Source organism: Gracilinanus agilis, chromosome 1, assembly GCF_016433145.1.
Source record: "Gracilinanus agilis isolate LMUSP501 chromosome 1, AgileGrace, whole genome shotgun sequence".
Lineage (NCBI taxonomy): Eukaryota > Metazoa > Chordata > Mammalia > Didelphimorphia > Didelphidae > Gracilinanus > Gracilinanus agilis.
Window position 1 is genome coordinate 12,830,126 of NC_058130.1, and position 21,696 is coordinate 12,851,821.

The 21,696-nt window shown below is 43.1% G+C and overlaps 1 protein-coding gene across 1 annotated transcript in view; it reads right to left on the minus strand.

Annotated features, from left to right (window-relative positions):
• ERC2 (ELKS/RAB6-interacting/CAST family member 2) overlaps positions 1–21,696 on the minus strand; it is a 743,930-nt gene that overhangs the window by 649,600 nt on the left and 72,634 nt on the right. Inside the window, exons 2-3 of the mRNA XM_044675466.1 lie at positions 4,224–4,247; positions 2,763–3,179 (exon numbers count right to left, since the gene is read on the minus strand). Of these exons, the coding sequence (XP_044531401.1) occupies positions 2,763–3,179; positions 4,224–4,247 (441 nt within the window). The remainder of the gene's footprint in view (positions 1–2,762; positions 3,180–4,223; positions 4,248–21,696) is intronic.

Here is a 21,696-nt window from a genome sequence, read left to right on the forward strand (position 1 = left end):
AAGATGGAAGAGACCTTAAGCGTTAATGTTATTCGATGTTCTCATTTTAAAGGCGAGGAAGCTAAGGATCATAGAGGGCAGGACCAAGTCACCTTTTCCTAGATCATATCTGTAAGCATCAACCAATCAATCAAGAAATATTTATTAAGTACCTACTGTGTACCCCGCATGGGAAAATAAGCCCTACTCCCAATGGAGGGAAGAAGAAGAATCCTCAAATGAAGAGAAGAAATACATATGGAAATACACACAGCAAAAAGACAAAGTTAACCAATGTATACATAGGTTTGTAGAAAGTATTTCCATACCAAGCCATTTGAGAGGGAGGGCACTAACAGATGGGGGATTAGGAAAATGGCTTTATACAAAGATGGTGCTTGAATTGTGTCTTAAAAGAAGAGGACTCTATAAGTCAGAGGTTAAGAAGGAGTACATTTTAGAGATAAAGGATACTCAGTGAAAAGGATGAGGCACCTAGGTGACTCAGTGTGGTTCAAATCTGACCCCAGACACTTCCTAGCTGGGTGACCCTGGGCAAGTCACTTAACCCCCATTGCCTGGCCCTTATCATTATTCTCTCCTGAAATGGATACATAATATTGATTCTAAGACAGAAAATAGTAGTTAAAAAAAAGAAAGAAAGAAACGGCATGGAGGTGAGATGCAGTGCCCCAAGTGAGAAACAAATATAATGCCAGCTTGACTGGGTAACTATTAGAGGTAACTACTGACTGGGTAGTATTAGAGGAATAATGTTCAGTGAAGTTGGACAGAAACTGTGTGGAAGTTTTGTTTTAAACTTTTTAAAACCTTACTTTCTGTCTTGGTATGAATTGTAAGACAGAAGAGCAACAAGAGCTGGGCAATTGGGGTTAAGTGACATGCCCACGGTCACACAGCTAGGAATTGTCTGAGGCTCAATTTTAACCCAAACCCTCCCAACTCCAAGCCTGGCACCCTGTCCACTGTGCTACCTAGCTGCCCCTTTGTATAGGACTTTAAAAGCTAAAGAGAGGAGATTCTATTCGATCCTAACAGTAATAGGAAGCTACTGGAGTTGGCCAAGTAGTCGAGGCGCATGGTCAGATTTGCACTGAAAATAAATTACTTTGGCAACAGTGCATAGGATGGACGAGGGTGGGGAGAGGTTTGAGGCAGTGTGTGAAGGAAATTATTATGGGGACCCTGATCACAAGGACAGAATCTAAACTCTGGTGCCCCCCCTGGGGTCAGTGGAAGAGCCAGCAATGAAGGAAGGGAACAATGAAGCAGGGCACATGCCCCTGGGTGGCTCATTCAAAGGAGGAAGGGCGACAGTTGGCTCACGAGGCATGACATAGGAGAGTCAGTGAGTGGAGAGAAAGTTAGACAAACTGAGGCAAGAACTGTGTGAAATTAATATCTGTATCCTAGAACTACAATTCCCAGCACCCCACTCTCCTACTGTCGTTACATGCTGACACAGACAGGATATAAATTTTGTGTAGTTTCGCCTCTGGCCAGCTTCTCTTCCTGTGGTGGCAGCTGTGGACGTGAGGTTTTTGAGCAGGCAAAAAAAAAACATGTCACGTGGTTTTATTTTGTTAGATGATCACCCTTTTATTCCTTTACTTCTAGTGATTATCAATAAACTTTATAAAATATAATACCTGGAGTCCTGGACATTTGTTGAAATCCTACAAGTGTTTGGGCTCTCTCTGCGTCCACGTTTGGACTGACTAGAGCCCACATTGCTTCTGGGGAAGAGCCAGCTAAATGGAGATGCCATATTTAGGATAAAACTTTCTTTAAGATCAACCAACCTCCAGCTTCTCACTCTGTCATCTCTCGCCTCCTCCTTTCTATCAATAAACCATTAAAAATCTCCGGCCAGATTCCCCATTTTTATATTATCAGCAGAGAGACCCATTAGGAGGCTACCGAAATCTTCTAGATAAGAGCCGGTGAGAACGGAGGTGGGAGTATGTGAGAGGAGAGGAGGGATCAAATACACAGAATGTTATGGAGCTCGAAACAGCTAGAATAACAACCGCTTTGATTTATGGGGTGAGGGAGGTGGGGGAGTCCAAAATACTGCCAAGATTACAGGTCTGAGAAACTGAAAGGATGGTGGGATCTTCCATGAAAATGGAGGCACTTGAAAGAGGAGAATGTTTGGGAGGAAAAACAATGATGTCTTTTGGTCTTAGACATGATGACTAAGGAAAGCTGGAGGGATGTAAATAACATGCCAGGAGAGCCAACTGGGCTATGTTCTGTCTTTGACAGAAGTAAACGTAAATTATCCCAAAGAGATAACATCCAAAAGTCAGCCACACCAGTTCATTTGTCAGTCAGCCTGAGCCCATGCATCGAATGCACTTCCTTCCCAGATAATTCAGCTGTAAAATATTTGCCCCTCATTGTTGGCCTGTTCACCTGTTCACCATGCTCCCTGATAGCCCTGAGACTGGATGAAGAGTTGAAGCATGTCAATGATTAGAACCATCGGGAACAGATGCTGAAAGGAACACCACCTGCAGGAGCCCCACTATGTAAACAACATTGTCATAACACGAGCTTCCCAAACTTGGGTTCTTAATGAGTTTACAGTGAATATACAAGGAGAAAAAAATCTTGCTCAAGAAACGTTCTCAGCCTAAACCAACCAGAAGGCATGGAGGGCAGGAAATAGATGTTTTAAAGGAAAAAAGCCACCGCTACTTTCCAAGATGGAAAAAGAACGCAGCTGATACCCTTAGAAGCGACAGGACTGCCCTTACCTCTCTCAGATGGATGTTTTCCTTCTCCTTCTGGTCTAAGATCACTTCTAAATGGTTCACCTGAGATTCCGCCTCAGCCATTCTCCGAGTCCTCTCGTTGTCATCTTCCATGCCTTTCGAAGGCAAACCTTTGCTCTGTAACATTTCTAGGAGCTTCTTGATGGATTCGTCCCGGGCGTTGAGGGTCTGTTTCTGGGTTTCGATCCTCAGCTCCATCTCTTCTAAGGTCTTCCTCAGGAGGAAGAGCTCTTTGGCCTGGCGATCGTGCTCAGCTTGGAGCCTACGGAAATTCTCCTCCGTCAGCTCGATGGTGAAGTGCTCGGCCCCTCGGTTGCCGCTCTCCTGTTGGAGGAGATGATTGAGGTCTCGCTGGGTTCGGAGCTCATCTTGAAGAGCCTGGATGGTCAACTGCAAGTGCTACAAAGGAGGAAGAGGAAGCAAGAGAAGGGGGAGAGAGAATCAGTACAGATCCAAAAGGCATTCCCAGTTTGACCCAATGTGAACATGTCATGTTAGTCATGAGATCCAGAGGACCCAGGATGGACTCTTACTGAATGGGCTTAGTTGGATTAAATAGGAAATGGCAAGGTGGAAAATTAGTTGACACTTGTCAGATGTCTTGGGAAAATATAATGCACACATACACACACAAAACGCTAAGTTAGTGTCGGTTACGAGTGGAATAAACCAAAAAGAAGTTGTACGTTAGGTGGTAGAAAGGATTAAAAGTGAAGGATCCACACAAAGGTTGTCTATACACCCACAAAGCTCAAAGACTCAGTAGTGCTTGTTTTCTAAGTCATTTATTAAGGAGACAGAGCAGAGGTCCTTACTCCGGGGTCTGTGAATCTCGTGGGGCAGGGGGGGTGGCTGCTGTCTGTGTCTATGTCTGTTACATGTTTCTATGCAGTCAATCCGGTATTTATACTGTATCTATTGACTACATAGACACAGTATATAGCTAATATATACTGTATTTCAATATAGTAGGCCTCCTTTATAACCTTGTGGACTTTATTGTAATACATTTAAAAATCAGATTCTGAGAAGGGGGCTATAGGCTGCCCAAGAGGTCCAAGAGATAAAAAATTGCCCCCCCCAAAATAGGCCCCCGATTCAGTGTCTGTGTCTCACTGAGTAATTGTCGTAGGCTCAGCTAATCCTAAGTTGGAGCTCTCAGAATTGCTGGAGGGAGCCCCTGGGCTGGCCGAAATCACAGATCGCTTCCTCCGATCTGTTCTTTTCCGAGAGAAATGGTCTCCCATCCATGTAAATAACGGCCTTCCTCCGGAGGGGACACAAAGAGGCCTTCATCTTTCCCAAGGACAAAGCTGCGAGCAGGCTTAGTAAACAAGATTACTGCATCTGTAAGCTAAGGGAAAACTAATGCACACACAAACACACCCAACAGATGAGAGGCTAGGCTTAGCAAAACAAATGACTTGCAAAGAGTGGACAAACCTTTGTTCTCCTGGCATCCAAAAACTGAACGGCATGGTCGATGAAAAAAAAAAAAAGAAGCAAAAAATCAACACAAAGATACAATGCAAGCAAATTATGCTTAACAGAATAGAACTTAACTCAACATAAAGTACCTTCAGAGGAAAAAAAACCAGTTCCTTATTAGAGCAGAGACCCACAAGCATTGCAACATCTACAGCACTGAGGAAGCTGGAGAAGCTGGAAATCAAAAAAGACAAGCCAAATCTAAGCTTTACCCCCTTTGGGGCACGTAACTCATGTTTCACTTCAACTATTAACTCAAAGGTCACATAATATTCAGGGTAAAGGAAGGTAACACTCGTATAAAAATACAAATTTAAACGGAGGGCATCTCAGAGGGGATGACTGGAAAAGACTTCTTGCTGAAGGTGGAGCTGGAGCCGAATCTTAAAAGAAGCCAAGGAAGCCACAAGACAGAAGGGAGGACAGAGGGCATTCCAGGGAGGAGGCACAGTGAGTACAAAGGCATAGCACTGGGAGATGGAGAAACAGCACAGGGAGAAAGAGCAAGAAAGCCGATGTTATTGGATCACAGAGTACCTGCCCCGACAAACCTACATGCTTACTAGACCTTGGGTGAATGACTGAATTTCTTGGATTATCACATGTGCATGAATCCCAGATCCCCGAGGAGACTGTAAGTTTTTATAAGGGCTTTGGATTCCTCTTGCCAAAGACTCTTATCACCTCTCTGGTCATTCTATCCAAGAATCTATCTACCGTAAGAAGTTGATTGACAATAAACACGTGTGGATTAAGAATATTTGTTCTGAGGGGGAAAAAATTCCCACCTTGCCATTTGCATCAATTCGTGGGATTGAAATGGGCGTTACGAACAAGATAACTAAGAATCGCTCAAAATTCTGTTCAATGAGCATTTGCTATATGCCAGGCACTACACTAGGACCTGAGGAGACAGAAAAAACAAAACCGTCCCTGCCCTCAAGGGCCTTACATTCTACTCAAATAAAAACATCAGAATTATTGGCAAGCTTATTCCTATGAAGACATTTTCGAAACTGCCTTCAGGGCCCATCGCATGGTCTTTTAATCCCCTCATTGGCTGGAAATTGTTCGCTTTCAAAGTCTAAAGCATTTCAGTATCAAAACAGATGAGGAAGCTGAGACGAACTAGAAGAGTCTACATTAGGACGGAAGGAAAGTTTTGCTAGCTAGAATGGGATAAATGTGGCTTGTTTTCCTTCTGTGCCCCCAAAAAATTGATCCAAAGACAATTCCATAGAAAAGGCGATTCCAGAAGAAAGTCAACTCCTTAAGGACAAGGGTCTTTGTAACCACAGTGCTTTGTAAGAGGCAGAAAACAAACGCGTGTCGGATTGAATTGAAGCATTCCCATGTAGGTCTTAAACAATGACAGCAATGCTGGAGTGAATGCACAGTAACCCAAGGGGACTAATTTGCCAGAAACCCAACCTACTTAGATCTAGAAGTTCTAGACTGATATTCAACTCCCAGGATCTACAACTCTAAGAGACTGCTAAGAACGAATTCCCATTGGTGCAACTGTCCTCTCCTGGATTGAGGTAAGATCGGATCTTGCTACCAAAGAGCACATTCTCATGTATTCCTTTGTCCACTCTAATTGGGACAACCTCCAATGACTGAATAATGCTTGCTTTAATTTTTTTTTCAGGCTAATTACTACTGGTTGTGTATCCAGTATTTGGTGGGAGGGAGCAGGGCTAGCAAGAGTAATTAGCTAAGTGTTATCTTCTTTTTGAGAGTATCCAGGTACAGTGCCTCTTACTTTAAAATCATAAGAGAGAATGATAGGCAGCTAGGTGCCACAGTGCATAGTGTGCTGGGCCTAGAGGCAGGAAGAGTCATCTTTTTGTGGTCAAATCTGGTCTCAGGGACTTACTAGTTGTGCAATTGCGGGCAAGTCACTTCACCCTTTTGCCTCAGTTTCCTCATCTGTCAGAGGAAATGGTAAATTTTTCCAGTATTTTTGCTAAGAAAACTCCAAATGAGGTCACAAAGAGTTGGACATGACTGAACAAAAACAACAAAGAGAGTGGAATAAACCCTTGACTAAAGATATTTGATATCTAGTAGACAGTGATAAGTCTAGCCTGATACCCTTCTTAGAGAAAGACAGTGAAGAAGAGCTAGTCCAAGCACATCAGTCCTAGCTCCTGCTTGTATCACCCCGGTAGGCTCCTGCGGGTACATGTACAACTTTCCTCCCACTCTTCCCACAAAGACAGAAAGTGTAAGTCTTCCTTGGACATAGGGTAAGCCAGATTCCAGATCTGATCCATCTACCGATGCTTCACACGTACCAGTCATACTTTATATTAGGCAACTACCAGTTAGAGATAAATCGGTAAGCGGATAAAGACAGAGAGAGATACATATATGTTACTTGCATTTTTGCAAACACCTCTATATTCCCCTTTGTTCTTCCTGTTAGAATTTAAGTTTCTTGAGGGCAGAAGCTGCCTTTTGTCTTTGTACTCTCCATGCACAGCACAATGCCCAGCCCACAGTAGGTACTTAATAAATGCTACATTGATCTGACCCTTTGAAGAGAGAGCTCACACCAATAAGATCACAAATACCCAAGGGGCTGGTCTTTTCATGTAGCCTCCAACCCCTAGTGATCTGCACAGCCTCTGGCAATGCCAGTTTGGCAAGCATTGTGGTTTAATCTTCCATTAATCCCATAACAACTGAGAAACCCAAAGACAAGAGAGACAGGCTGGCATGCTATAAAAACTACTGCATTGGGTACAGAGAGATACGGGTTCCAGTCTCCCTTCTGCTACTTATGAGCTATATGAACATAGACAAGTCACTGCCATTTTAGAGATTAATAGAGTGAGACTGAAGAGGATTAAGGCATTTGATATGTCCAAGGGGAGAGGCTAAACCAGATGATTCTTTGAATATACAGTATTATAACATTAGATGTTATAACACTGTATATCACATCACGGTATTTCATATGCAGAATTAAACAGCTTATATGTGTGAACAGCAACACAAATAATTTGTTCTTATTTAAAGTTGGGGTGGGGGAAATCAAAACTATCAATCAGCACATGAGAAAGTGTTCTAAATCTCTAATAATTAGAGAAATGCAAATCAAAACAACACTGAGGCATCACCTCACACCTAGCAGATTGGCTAAAATGATAGAAGGGGAGAGTAATGAATGCTGGAGGGGATGTGGCAAAATTGGGACATTAATGCATTCCTGGTGGAGTTGTGAACTGAACCAACCATTCTGGCTGGCAATTTGGAATCATGCCCAAAGAGCTCTAAAAGACTGCCTGCCCTTTGATCCAGCCATACCATCGTTGGGTTTGTACACCAAAGAGATCATAGATAAACAGACTTGTACGAAAATATTTATAGCCAGGCTTTTTGTGGTGGCAAAAAACTGGAAAACGAAGGGATGCCCTTCTATTGGGGAATGGCTAAACAAATTATATGTTGGTGATGGAATGCTACTGTGCTCAAAGGAATAATAAACTGGAGGAATTCCATGTGAACTGGAAAGACCTCCAGTAATTGATGCAGAGTGAAAGGAGCAGAGCCAGAAGAACATTGTACACAGAGATGGATACACTGTGGTAAAATTGAATGTAATGGACTTCTGTACTGACAGCAATGCAATTACCCAGGACAATTCTGAGGGATTTATGGAAAAGAATACTACCCACATTCAGAGGAAGAACTGTAGGAGTGGAAACACAGAAGAAAAACAACCGCTTGAACACATGGGTTGATGCAGACATAGTTGGGGATGTAGGCACTAAACGACCATACCAATGCAACTATCAATAATATGTAAATAAGTCTTGATTGATCACACATGTTAAAACCAGTGAAAATGTGCGTTGGATATGGGGGGATAAAGGGAGGTGAAGGGGAAAGTAAAAACAAGAATCATGTAACCATGGAAAATTTTTCTAAAAAAATAAAATATTAAAAAATAAAAAAATAAAATAAAGTTGGGGTGGGGGGAGGGGCAGTCAGTATGACATATGTTCCAGGAATAGGTATGTGAAGACCCCCTTCTAGATGATAAGAGTCCTCTGGGTGGGAAATATCAGAGACCTAAGAAGCTTCCACCCCAAGGCCTAGGATTGGAAGGGGGAAAAGTAACTCCAGACTATAAAAGGTCAAAAAATCCAAGGGGAGAAAGAGAAGAACCCAAAAGCCACAGAGGAGAGCAAGGCATGGGCACAAACACAGACAAAAGGAAATCAGAAAAAGAGAATGACAGAGAACTCAGAATAAGAGAAATTTTTAAAAAGTCAGCTCAAAGGGAACCCAGAAAGGGAGAACAAGACAGAACTCCCCAAAAGAGAACAAAAGAGAATCCAAAGAGAGAGAGAACTCATCCAGCCAGAAAGGGGAGCCTGAAGGAGACAGAACAGACTAAGAGAGAAGTAGCCAGAGACACAGAAGCAAGGGAGAAATTGAAATGGCTAAATGAGAAACCAAGAGGGAGTGAAAGTCAATGCAGAGAAAAGAGGGAAGAGAGAAAGAAAATCCATGGGGGAGAGAGGGAGGTAGCAGACAAAGAGACCCATTGAGGGAGAAAGACAAAGAGAGGGAATGTCTCACCAACAGCTGAGTTTCACCAACAATGGTGACCAGCAAAGTGAAATGGGACCAGCACAGATAAGGCCTTGGGGAGCCTAGTGAACCCCAAGGAGATCCTGAGCAAGCTTGGGATCAGTGGAATTGAGATGGCAACTGCTGGAGGCATCCGTTTTCGGGTCCCATTGGCCGGAGGGATGGGGGAGAGCCATCTGGGGTTTTTTCTTTGCTCTCTTCTTCTAGGGTAGTGCTGGCATCCATACACTGTGGCCAGAAGTCTTGTTAGAAGGGGAAAAAACATTCTCCATTAACTCAAGAATGATAAAGCTCCATTTTTAACAAATCAACAAAAATTTTGCAAGGCTCTGGGCCAGGCTCTGTGGGGAACAGAGAGAAGCATATAGCCCAGTCGATGTCCTCCCAGAGCTTAGACGGGAAGACAACAAACACTTGAAAGCTTAATAAAAGATGTAAATGAGTATCAAAAATGAGAGAGGATGCAGGGCCTAATTAATCACAGAGGGAGATATTCTCACTAGGACTCACTTATTAAGAGTTGGGAGTAGAGGTGGGGAACACCTAGGTGACTCAGTGGATAGAGAACCAGGCTGAGAGAGAGGTCCTGGGTTCAAATCTGAACTCTTGACACTTTCAAGCTGTGTGTCACTGGGCAAGTCACTTAACCCCTATTACCCAACCCTTACCACTATCACTATTCTGCCTTGGAATCAATATTTAGTACTGATTCTAAAACAGAAAGCAAGAGTTATTTTTTTTAAGAGATGGGTTTTGGGGCAGCCAGTTGGCTCAGTGGATTGAAAGCCAAGCCTAGAGATGGGAGATCCTGGGTTCAAATCCAATCTCAGATACTTCCTAGCTAGGGGACCCTGGACAAGTCACTTCACCCCCATCACCTAGCACTTACGGCTCTTCTTCCTTAGAACAATACATAGTCTTGATTCTAATATGGAAGGTAAAAGTTTAAATACCCCCCAAAAAAAGAGTTGGAGAAATTAGAGGAAAATGAATTCTAAGAGCTTCAAGTTTTTCTTCAGGCCTTTTCAGCACTTACAGCCACTCTGGGCTAACAAGCAAGCCAGGTTCCCGAGTGCCTAGCCCACACGAAGCATCTTGGCCGCCTCTGTCCAATTCCACCACCACCACCACCCACCCAGTACGCTGGCGCTCATCTCTCCCAGGCAATGGAAGCTCTGGTTCAGCGGTGTCTCTCTCTCTATCTCTCCTGGACCAGCCAGGCCCCCTCCCCTCTCTGCTGCTCCTCTGCCTCTCAGAGAAAAGGATGTGAAGTCACTGTCTGCCCAGATGTTTCCAATTACCTCCCTGCTTGTCCAAGCACATGACTCAGCATGATTCAGCAGCCCAGTCTTAGCGCAGGCCAGGCAACTTCCAAAGTCAACCAACATCTGTTCAAGCCCAAACAATTGGAAAAAGGAAGAAACCCCCCTTGCTGTTTCTTTGCAGGACAAAACAGCAAGCAGGTATGCAGCACTCAAAATAAAGCTCCAAAGCTGGCAAATTCCTCTTCTCCAAGACTTTATGCTCCACATAGGAGTCATCCGCTATGGGCCAGTTCCATTTCCATGGAACCTGGAGGTCAGCACCCAAAGCACTGGCCTTACCTGGACCAAGACTAATTTGAGGCAGCCTTCCCCCAAGCCTAGTCCCATTTCTTCCCCCCATTTTGCTTTCAGACCGAGTTGACTCTAAGAAAAATCTCTGAATATTGGTTTCTGTGGACGTGGATAAAAAGGCTCCCAACTTCCACACAAACATTAAGGATAATAATAGCTTTCAGATTCAGGACCATCTTTATTTTACCCCATAAAAAATGCAGCAAATGCATACCAAAATCAAAGAAACCCATAAACAATCAGTACAATTCTCCTTTTTCCACCGAGTCTGCTTTCCCCTCCCAGCATCCCTCTTTCACATGCTCAGTGTCCTATACATGAAGATCCCAAAAATGTGTTTCTTTAAAACTTCTTTTCGAAACCATCTTTAGAGATGGTCCAAGGGCACTGCCAATATTCTTCTATCCGGTCCTATCCCAAAGGAGCATTGATTTATTCAGCTCCCCAGCTATCACTCCCAATTGCTGAGAAGAGATCCTCTTCTCAGGAGCCACCACATCCCCAGGACTCAAGAGTCTGTGATCCCCACTGATACACTACTGGTTGGGCTGTAAATTTAAGAACTGCTATAGCTATTGCGATCATGCAAGGGATGGCCGACCTCCACCTTCTCCCGTGGAGCCTTCCCACTCACCACCTCCACGCACGACTCCCCTTCTTTGCCCCAAACCCTTTCCTCCTGGTCACTGAGTCTCAGACTCGGTGCCATCCTCAACCCCTCACTTGGTCACTCCACCATCTCATCCAGTGCCACATCTCTCACCCACACTCCCTTCTCTACACTGACACAATTAGATGACACCATCGTCTCCTCTTCCCTGGCCTGTGGCACTAGCCTGCTGGTCGTTCGTCTGGCCACAAGTGTCCTACGCCAGTACATCCTTCCCTCCACTGACAAACGTACACCTTAGGATGTTCGAGGGTGAATAATGAGCTCCTAATTACCCAATTAGTGGATACATATTCAATAAACTGATATTTCTTACCCAAATTCAGTCTCTCGAGATTATTTTAATCATAACAGTTTGGATCTAGGTTATGGAAGACCATGAATGCCAGGATCAAATGTTTATACTTGATTAAGGAGGCAACAGGAAGCCAGGGAAGGTCTTTGAGCCAAGGAGTGACATTATCCAGGAATTCAGTGCTTTGCAAATATTAGTTAGACCAAATAGTAGTCAAATATTTTTTGAAAATATGCAAATATTTGCAAAAATTAGTCAGATCAGTCAAATATGCAGCAGAAAGGTAAAGGATAGATTAGAGAAATGATAGAAGTAAAGCAGAAAACAGCAGGTATGGAGTGATGACAATAGCCTAGGTAAGAAGAGATGCAGGAGGAATCTAAACGGAATATAAAGCAAGGGGAGACAAGAGAACAGACATGAGAGAAGTACTACGTTTGGCACCTGATGAAGTTGGAGGAAGAAAGGAGACTATAAGAGTCACATATTTTTGAATCATCTGAATAGAATTGGTAAAAGAAGACAGGGAATGGCAAAGGTCACCACAGACCACAGCATCCTAGATTTTAAGATGGAAAGGCCCTTCAAGGTCACAAAGTACAACCCTCTAAAGGAGAGAGGAGGAAGGGAGAAACACATAGGAGACTGGTACCAAAATAGAGATTGTATCTGATCTACAAGCCAATGAAGCTTTAGGAGCCTAGAATTTGATGAACACAAAGATCTCAGCTACTGGATAAGGACTCACATTTAATAAAAAAAAACTGCTGGAAAAACTGGGTAGCAGTAGGGAAGAAATTATATTTAGATCAACAGCTCACGCCTTATGCCAAGATAAGTTCAATTGGGTACTTGACCCAGTTATAAAAGGTCATATTATAAATAAATTAGAAAAACATAGAAAATATTACCTGGGAGAACCATGGATGGAAGAAAAGTTCATAATGAAACAGGGAAAAGAGAGAATTGTAGGGGATAAAATGGATAATCACACAAAAATTAAAAGTTTTTGAATAAACAAATCCAATAAGGGAAAATCTTTGCAGCAAGTTTTGTTGACAAAGATCTCATTTCAAAGATACATAAGGAATTGCTTTAAATTGTTAAGAATAAGCCATTCAATTATTAATAAATGATAAATAGTCTAAAGATGTGAACAGGCAGTTCTCCAGAGAAGAGACACAAATTATTTCTAGTTGTGTAAAAAAATGCTCCAAGTGACTGCTAGAGAAATATAAATTATAATAATGCAGAGGCTCTAACTTATACCTATCAAAGTGACAAAGATAAGGAAAGGGATAAATGTTGGAGGGACTCTGGGGAAACTGGCACATCAATGCAAGGTGGCTTAACCACTCTGGAAAGCCATTTAGAATTATATCCCAATGGCCAAAAACTGGAAAATGAGGGGGACGCCCTTCGATTGGGAAATGGCTGAACAAATTGTGGTATCGGATGGTGATGGAATACTATTGTTCTATAAGGAATGATAAACTGGAGGAACTCCATGTGAACTGGAAAGACCTCCAAGCAATGATGCAGAGGGAAAGGAGCAGAACTAGGAGAACATTACACACAGAAAGTGAAACATTGTGGAACTATCCAGTGTAATGGACTTTACTACCAGTAGCAATGCAATAATCCAGAACACTCCTGAAGGACTTATGAGAAAGAGTGCTATTCCCCATTGAGAGAAAGAACTATGCGAGTAGAAATGCAAAAGAAAAACAATTTATAGTGTATATAAATATGTACTTATATGATAAAAACAATGCTTTTATAAAGACAAATGTCTGTAATACTCTGATCTGTGCACTGACCATCTAGAATAACAGAAGACTGATGATAAAGCATCATTCAGAAATATATATATATAATGAAGCCAATAGGGGAATTGTTTTGCCTGACTATCCAGATTTTTTTACAGTGAATGTGTTTTCATTTTCTCTTTTTTCAATGAGGTGTGGGGAGACAGGGAGAGAAAACAAATTTTTGTCCATTAAGAAAACATTCTTTTAAAAAACAGTGATGTTGGGGAGTTGCATATGTAAGAAGCAGCATGTACTTTCAGGTAAGGCCATTATGCTGTAAGTTTTGCTTAACTGCCCAACTCACTTGTCCATTAGACTGTGAGATCCTCCAGGGCAAGGTCTATCTTTTGCCTTTTTATATCCTCAATGCTTAACATAATGCCTGGCAAATGGAAGGCACTAAATAAATGTTTATTGATTAATAGACTTTGTCACAAATAGCTTTCACAGGGCAGGGGAGATCTGGAGATATTTATGATGTGAAAACAAAAGATGAAAATTTGTTAAAGAATGGTATAAACTGAAAGGAATTCAATAAGGCTTACATCACTCACCTTTGATGGGTCATATGGGGCCACACACTCAAGTATCACTTTCTACATGAAGGTTCTCCATATCCTATCCCCAACTAATGCCCTCCCCACTAGCTACCTTGCATTTGTTTATTCTCTTCATATTTATTTGGAATATACTTATAAATTTATTTCTTGTCTCCTCTGTTAGAATGCCCATTCCTTAACAAAAGGGCTTCCCATCAATTGGGGAGTGGTTGAATAAACTAGGATAGATAAATGTGATGTGTCATTATTATGTTGCAAGAAATAAGAAAAGGAATGATTTCAGAGAAACCTAGGAAGACTTGTATGAACTGTACAGAGTGAGGGATGTGAACAAGACCAAGAGAGTGATTTTTACAATGACACAAACACTGTGAAGACAAACAACTTTGAAACACTTAATGGACTGTGATCTGTGCAATGATCAGCCAAGATTCCAGAGGACCAATTATGAAGCATGGCATCTATGTCCTGGAAGAGTTCAGATGGGCTCAAATGAAACTCAAAAAGAAGCAAAGACAATTGAGATGGTTTTGAAAGAAACACGTCAAAGGAATTCACGGTTTCACATTTTAAAAGAATGTTTGCTCCCAGAGAACAGGAATCACTTAAGTCTTTCTATTTATATCCCTACTGCCTAGCATAACGTAAGTATCTAATAAACACTTACTGATGGGTAGATAGATACAGAAGGAAAATCTTCATTTCCCATCTTCCAAGATATTATTCCACCTGCCTTCCTCTGGACATTCTCCATCTCACTACTGTCTTCCTTAAAATGTGGTATCCGTAACTTAACAGAATACTCCAGGTGAGTTTTCATGAAAGCAGAGTGTGTACAGAGGAACTATCACCTCCTTCCTCCTGGAAGCCAGGTCCTTCAATACAGTCCAGGGTCAGATTACATTCTTTGGCCAATAAATCACACTATCCACCGGCAACTTGCATTCCACTCAGACTTCCAAATCTTTTTCAGACAAGCTACTGCCATAACCATGCCTCCCCATTTCTGTCACTAAGAAGATGATTTTCTGAACTCAAGTGTTCAAATGCAAGTGAACTTTACATTTATCTCTATTAAATTTTATCTAATTCAATTTGGCCCAATGCTTGAGCCTGCCAAGAGCTTTCTGGATCTAATGTTGGCTTAGTGTCATCTGTAAATCACATCAGCATACTGTATCTGTTTTTATCCAAACAGCCCAGAACCAAGGATAGATTCCTGGGCACTCTACTGGAGACCTCCTCCCAAGATGACCGGGAACCATTCATTCTTTAAATCAGACCATTCAATTAGCTCCAAATCCACCTAGATCACATCTGTCTACCTTTTCTACTAGAATATAACCGACGTCTAGCCATGCTGTCTAGCCAATCTTGCAATTGTGGAATTATTTTAACACAACTGTAAGAGTTTAGGTTTTATATAAATTAGTATCAATGGGGCCTAATATCAAATAGCAAGATATGGTATACTGAGTAAGTTAGTAAGCTGAGTAACCTTAGTTAGCACAGGAAAACTTGCCCACAGAAACACAAAAAAGGCAAATGCTTTCCCCTGAACAGATGGTCCAGAAAAGCTACATGATGGGGAACGGCAAATGCTTCCTTCCCTCTTTATTCTGTTAACTCTAAGAGAAAACAATCTCCCAATGGCACCATCTACATCAATGTTCCTATCTAGGAAGTCCAAATGACTCCTGTGCACTTTCCAATTGGTTTGACCAGCTATCTCAAGAGGGATGGTTTCGTTTCCATTTTACAGAAGGATAATTGAAGCAGGTCAAGAGACTTGATCTGGACTGAGAGGTGAGAGGATAGTTAAATGCAGAAAAAGTACTGAAAAGTATGGTCTCCCAATGGCCAGTGCCACAATCCACTGTGATGAACTTCACTGACTTTCAGACAAAATTTGATACCATTCATGAGCACCGAAATTTACTTAATAAAAAAGAAGAGGAGAAAATTAAAATACAGGAAACTAAAAGCAACTCAGTTTTATAGGGAAAAAAAAAAGCAGAAAAGGCCCCATTCTTGGCTCTGCCAAAATTCCAAAAACTTGCAATATATACTACAGGCAGAATCTAATCCAGATTTCAGGACTTCTAAAATAAAAAAGGTAAACAGAATGAAAATATAATTATATATGCATGACATACATAGAACACATAATTATTTAAATAGCAAATGGCCAGATGTTCATAACCTATACAGCCTTAGCCACAAACATGGAAAATATGAGTTTCTGGCAAGGTTGAAGAATTTTGTGACCTTAAGCCCTTTTCCACACTACGAGGAAAAAACAAAAATGATAAAGTCTTGCTCCAACAAGCAGTCTAAGGTTTCATTGCTATGAAAATTGTCTTCAAGCTACACAAAACTATGAACTGGCCGATGCCCAAAAGTCCAGCCCTTTTTTTCTTGAACTCCTCTACAATGTTTGACAAGCAGACACTTAGCCTATGAAGCCTAACTCTTCCATGAGACAGAAGAGTTCTTGACTAAGTAACTTAGAGGGTAACGGATCTTAGGAACCCAGCTGAAATGAACCGTGCAGGCAATCCCCTCATTTCCCTTAAGAGGAAACTGGTGGGGGAGAGAGTACAATCAATCAACAAACATTTATTTAAATGCTCATTGTGTGCCACACCAGGGCAACTAGGTGGTGCAGTTCAGAAGACCTGAGTTCGAATCTGATTTCAGGAACTTACTAAGCTGGGTGACCCTGGGTAGGTCATTTAACACTGTTTGCCTCAGTTCTCTCATCTGTAGAATGAGTTGAAGGATGAAATGGCTGACCACTCCAGTATCTCTACCCAAGGGACAAATCTGACCACGTCACTCCTATCAGGATTACCAATCTCAAACTATGACAGCATCCTATATCCTCAGCCTGTGTCAAAGGTGTCCCAGAATCTAGCTCCCACCTAGCCCCCTTCGAGAACTTCCCTAAACTCCATAAGTAACCTCCCACCCCCATGCATTGGCACAAGCTGATTCCCTGCCTGAAATGCCTTTCTTCCTCCCTCTGCCTTTCAGAATCTTAGTTTTTTTACCTGGCTCTACTAGGAGGTGACCTCTTTTGAGTAAACCTTCCATGCCATCCCCCTGCCATTGTGAGAACTCTTTCCTCAGCCTCTGGAAAGGGAGATTTAATGGATGATTACCCCTCCCCAACATTGTGACTTCTCAGCATACAATTCCCTTTCCTGGCCACCACTCCCTTATTTAGATTGTCTTTCCCATTCCTAGGTAGAGACAGGGACCATCTTATTTTTGTATTCAAATGCCTAGGCTTTAGCACAAAATTTAGAATTTTTTTTATTATTGTTTACTCTAACTCTTTGTGATACTCTAGACCAGTGATGGTGAACCTTTTACAGGATGAGTGCCAAAACTGCACCCTCACACTGATGTGAGCTCCCCACCCCTGCTGCCTTGCCCCAGACAGGGGAGGGAGGAAGCACTCCCATTGGGCAGCTGGGCAGAGGGGCAGGTGAAGTGAAAAATGTCCTCAGGTGCAGTGGAGAGGGGGAGCGGAGCAGCCCCTAAGGCACATGTGCCATAGTTTGGCCAACATGGCCCTAGATTATATTGTCAATGGCGTTTTCTTGGTGAAGATACTGGCACGGTTTGTCATTTCCTTCTCCAGTGTATCAAAGCAAAGAGAGGTTAAATGACTTGCCCAGTGCCACCCAGTGACCAAATTTGAACTCCAGTCTTCCTAACTCCAACTTTGGTGCTCTATCCACTAAGCAACCTAAGAAATAAAAGCTCTTCTTTTCTTTGTGTCCCCAGTGGTCAAGCACATGTTTCTTAACAAATGTCTATTGGATTCAATTTGTTACATACAGTTATAAAAATTAAACCACATATCCTTACCCAGCATGTCCAGAAGTCTTAGGGCAGTTGCATTTTTTTAAATGAGTCATGAAGAATTGGTCATATCTTAGGGCGGTTTTAAACTTTTAATAACCTAAAAACTGTACTATACTATGACTCTGGGGGCTTGCGTGTGCAGGAGTGTAAGGTGAGTGTGTGTGCACATGTGTATGTGTGTGTAAGATCCTCTTAACAAGAAATGAAAGGCTGTGTGAAGTAGTCGACAGTGTTTTCTGAGCTGGGATGAAAGGGGTTCAAATCCCACCTCTGACACATTCTCTCTGAGTGATCGTGGTGAGTCACTAACCCTCTTAATGGTCCAGACCATCTCTAAGACCCCAATTCCCAGAACAGTGACTCCTCTGTCTGGATGTGGAGCTCCCCACAGGAAGCTTCCCACTCTGACGAAACTCCGAGTAAGATTTTTTAAAAGGAAAACGTACTCGAGAAGTAACTGTGAGGAGGGTGATCGAGGATGATGTCTGTGGTCTCCTCCAGGGCTGTGCCCAGTTCTTGCCAGTGGGTTGGGGAGGACCCCACGTACACGTGCTCCATGCAGCACACGAGATGGAGAACACAAGCACTACACACGGACGCCACCCCCCATCTCTCGGGACAAGAGGATCGTGGAGCTGGAAGCCTGGCACGCTGCATGCCTACCCTGTGATATACACGAGCTATGTGAGGGTGACATGCTACATGTATGTGTGCTATTGCCAGCCTATACATACTACATTCTACATAGTACATGCACGTACACCCATCACGAGTCCATACTTATTGCAGGCACACCCATCCCAGTCATGGCTATCAGCGAACACCGTAAAGGCTAGGATGGGCACACGTCAGTGCTTCCCCTTGGCCAGGACGTGTCTCATTTTATTCCTGGCATCATTCATTCCATGAGGCTGAAGAAGGGAGTGTCTCTCGGCCCATGGGGACCAGGGACCGGCCTGTCTGGGATCAGGAATATCCCAGCAAAGCTAGAACTTCAGGAGAAGATGGCCACCAGGTTCTCCATGGCGCCTCTCTCCAGGCAAGTGATGGAACATGACGGGGAACCAAACTCCCCGATGTCTCCACAAGAACATGTGGCTGCAGTCTGTTACGGAAAGTTCCCTTCCTGGGAACTGAAGCAGAAAAATCCCTCTTTCTGCACATGGCCCCGGGCTTTCTCCTGGTGAGAGGAATAAGCGTGAATCCTTCCGCCACGGCACAGCAATGTCAGATGAGTCTCAAATTCCTTAAATGTGATGCACATCATACCTGGGAGCATACAGAGCTCGTGTGTATCATACCTGGGCAGCGACTTCCTGAGCGGCGGGAAAGAACGACCACGTTAAGCCTGAACATTTTTGAAAGTGGCATTTGTGCACGCCTCAGCCTTGGTGGGACGCTTCTCCTGGCAGCTGAGGTCACCAATGGCACACGCTTGGCCTCGCTTTTACCTCCCTCCCTAAGGAAGGGGGCCGATCACCATTCCCTCTCAGCAGCCTGCACTAAACTTAAAACGTGCACCGTGAACTCAGAGAGCAGTTTGAGCTTCAGTCCACAGGCCACATTTAGCACTAACTTAACTCCTCCATTCTCCACTTCCCCTGGAAGAATGGAAGCGTCTTGAGGGCAGGAATTATTTCCCTCTTTCTGTCTCTGGATAGGCAGCACCTCAAAGTGTCTTGTATATAGTAGCACTTAATCAACATTTGCTGAATTATATTGAAATGTCTTCTTTTCCTTATCAACAGAAAGATGGCAGACCACTCCAACATTCCTCTGGAGCTTCCCCTTTCCAGTGCTTCCTCTATGCACATTACCACCACCTGCCACCCCCTGAGAAGTACCACCAGCTCTATTGCTTTCTGAGTTGAACTAGAAACATCTCCATTTAACACGTCAAGCCTTCCCCAGTCTATTCCCAGCCTACCTTGCTAGGCTTATTATCCATTATTCCCCCTTCCAAGTTTACTTTATGGCACAGCCAAATTGGCCAACTGTTTGTTCTCTGTACGTGAAATTCTATCCCCCCTCTCCATCTCTGCACAGGCTGCCCCTCATATCAGGATCATATCCCTCCTTAGCTCCACTTCTTACTGGGGTTGCTATGGAGAACAAGAGTCTGGGGTCTCTTCGGTCACCCTTCCCTCTGGGCAGCACCATTTTCCAGGAATCTGTCCTTCCAAGGGAATCTTCCATGAGCCCTGAGTCGTACCAGAATGAGTTGGTAACTTAGGATGGAGCGAGATGCCGAGGAGGTAGAGAGGTAATTATGACAGAATTTAGGGATGGAAAGGAAGCAGCTCCAATATGCGAAGAAGCGATGCCCAAGCATGCCATGGCTGGGCTGCTGATGATGGTGGTGGTGATGGTGGTGATGACGATGTCAATGACGATGGCACAGAGAAGGACTAGACCCGAGATTTCATCTGTGTAGGGAAGTTGGATAAGAAAACTCCCTATCCCACAGGTTGGCTTCTTCTTTGCAACTTATAGTCCTAGAGAGCTGCCTTAAGCAGTGACAGGCAAGTTGCCCACAGTTACATGATTGGTATTTGTCAAAGGCAGGGCTTGACCATGGGTCTTCCTGGCTATAAGGCAGGTTCTCTATCCACCATGCTTCTGGTCAGCCACATACAATCATAATAAATATTTTTGTAGCACCTAATACTTGCAAAGGACTTGCTACAGAGTCCTCATTTGACCCTCACAACAGTCTTGTGAGATAGGTACTAATTTATACCCATTTTAGAGGAGAAAACCGAGGCACAGAGACTGTGGGTGACTCACATAGCGAGGAAATATTTCAGCTGGGATTCAAACCCAAGTCCTTCTGACCTCCGTGCTCTATCCTCTCTGCTATTTGTTCTAAAATTTGGTGGATGGGTCACATGTGGGGTAATGCCTGGCATCGTCCAAGCTGTGCTTCTGGTATAAATGTGGGCCACCGCCCAAGTCTTCCTTTTGTATGCAAACACCCAGTACAAGATCTAGAAAAGTTTTGTGCCACATTGGCCATGAATTCCAACCAAAGAGCACAAAGAAGGAAGGAGAAATTCTGAAGATGGCTTAGAGGGAAGGCCTAAAACACCCAACACATGTTATTAAAGTAAATAAAATGTAATTAATTATAACTAAAACTATAATAAATATTAAATGATCATTGAAATCAAATTCTTTTAAAACCATCCTATTAATCTAAACAGGAATTGTTATAAAATATCTCATTGATTTACTGATATTTGATATTGAGTTTATAATTGGCAACATGGAAAGAAACTGGGATTTATTTTATTTCAACAGGTTGAAACTCCAACAATTTGGATAGCAAGCTACAGCACCTTCTCGTTGGAAAATTGCCTCCACATCAGAGAAAAAGAGTGACTTATCCAAGGTCACACAGCACCCCAAGGCAGCATTTGGACCCAGGTTCTCTGCCTCTGGCTCTAGCCCTCTGTCCGTTACGCCATGATTATCACATCGCCTAATTTTTTTTAAGATTCTAGGGTTCTTTTTCAAACAATAATGATTATGTTGGGAACTCCACTGAGACACGGGATAAACAAGAATGAGGAACTGAGACTAGCTAGGGTGACCCAGAGGAAAGGCTGGATTTGTCTGAGGATGCGCCACCCATCCCAGCCAGTCATTTCAATGCTCTGTGCCTCAGTTTCCTCATCTTTAAGATGAGTGGGTTGGACTAAATGAAGTCCCTGGAAGCTCTCGATCTAGGATCTCACCAAGGAGAGGAATCTGGAGCAACTTGGGGAAATCATCAAATGCCAAGTCCTGCCATTTCTGCAGGCTCCAAAGTTTGCCAAAAGCTTTGCATTCCCTAGCTTGCACGTTCCTTACAACAGCCATGTGAGATGGGGACTCTAGATAAGGACACTGAGGCCAGAGTGGGGGTCCCAGAGCCAGTATTCTTCCAAAAGGAAGCAGAATTCTGAGTCTAATCCCTGGAGAGCAGATAATCCAATAAAGCACCCCTGTCC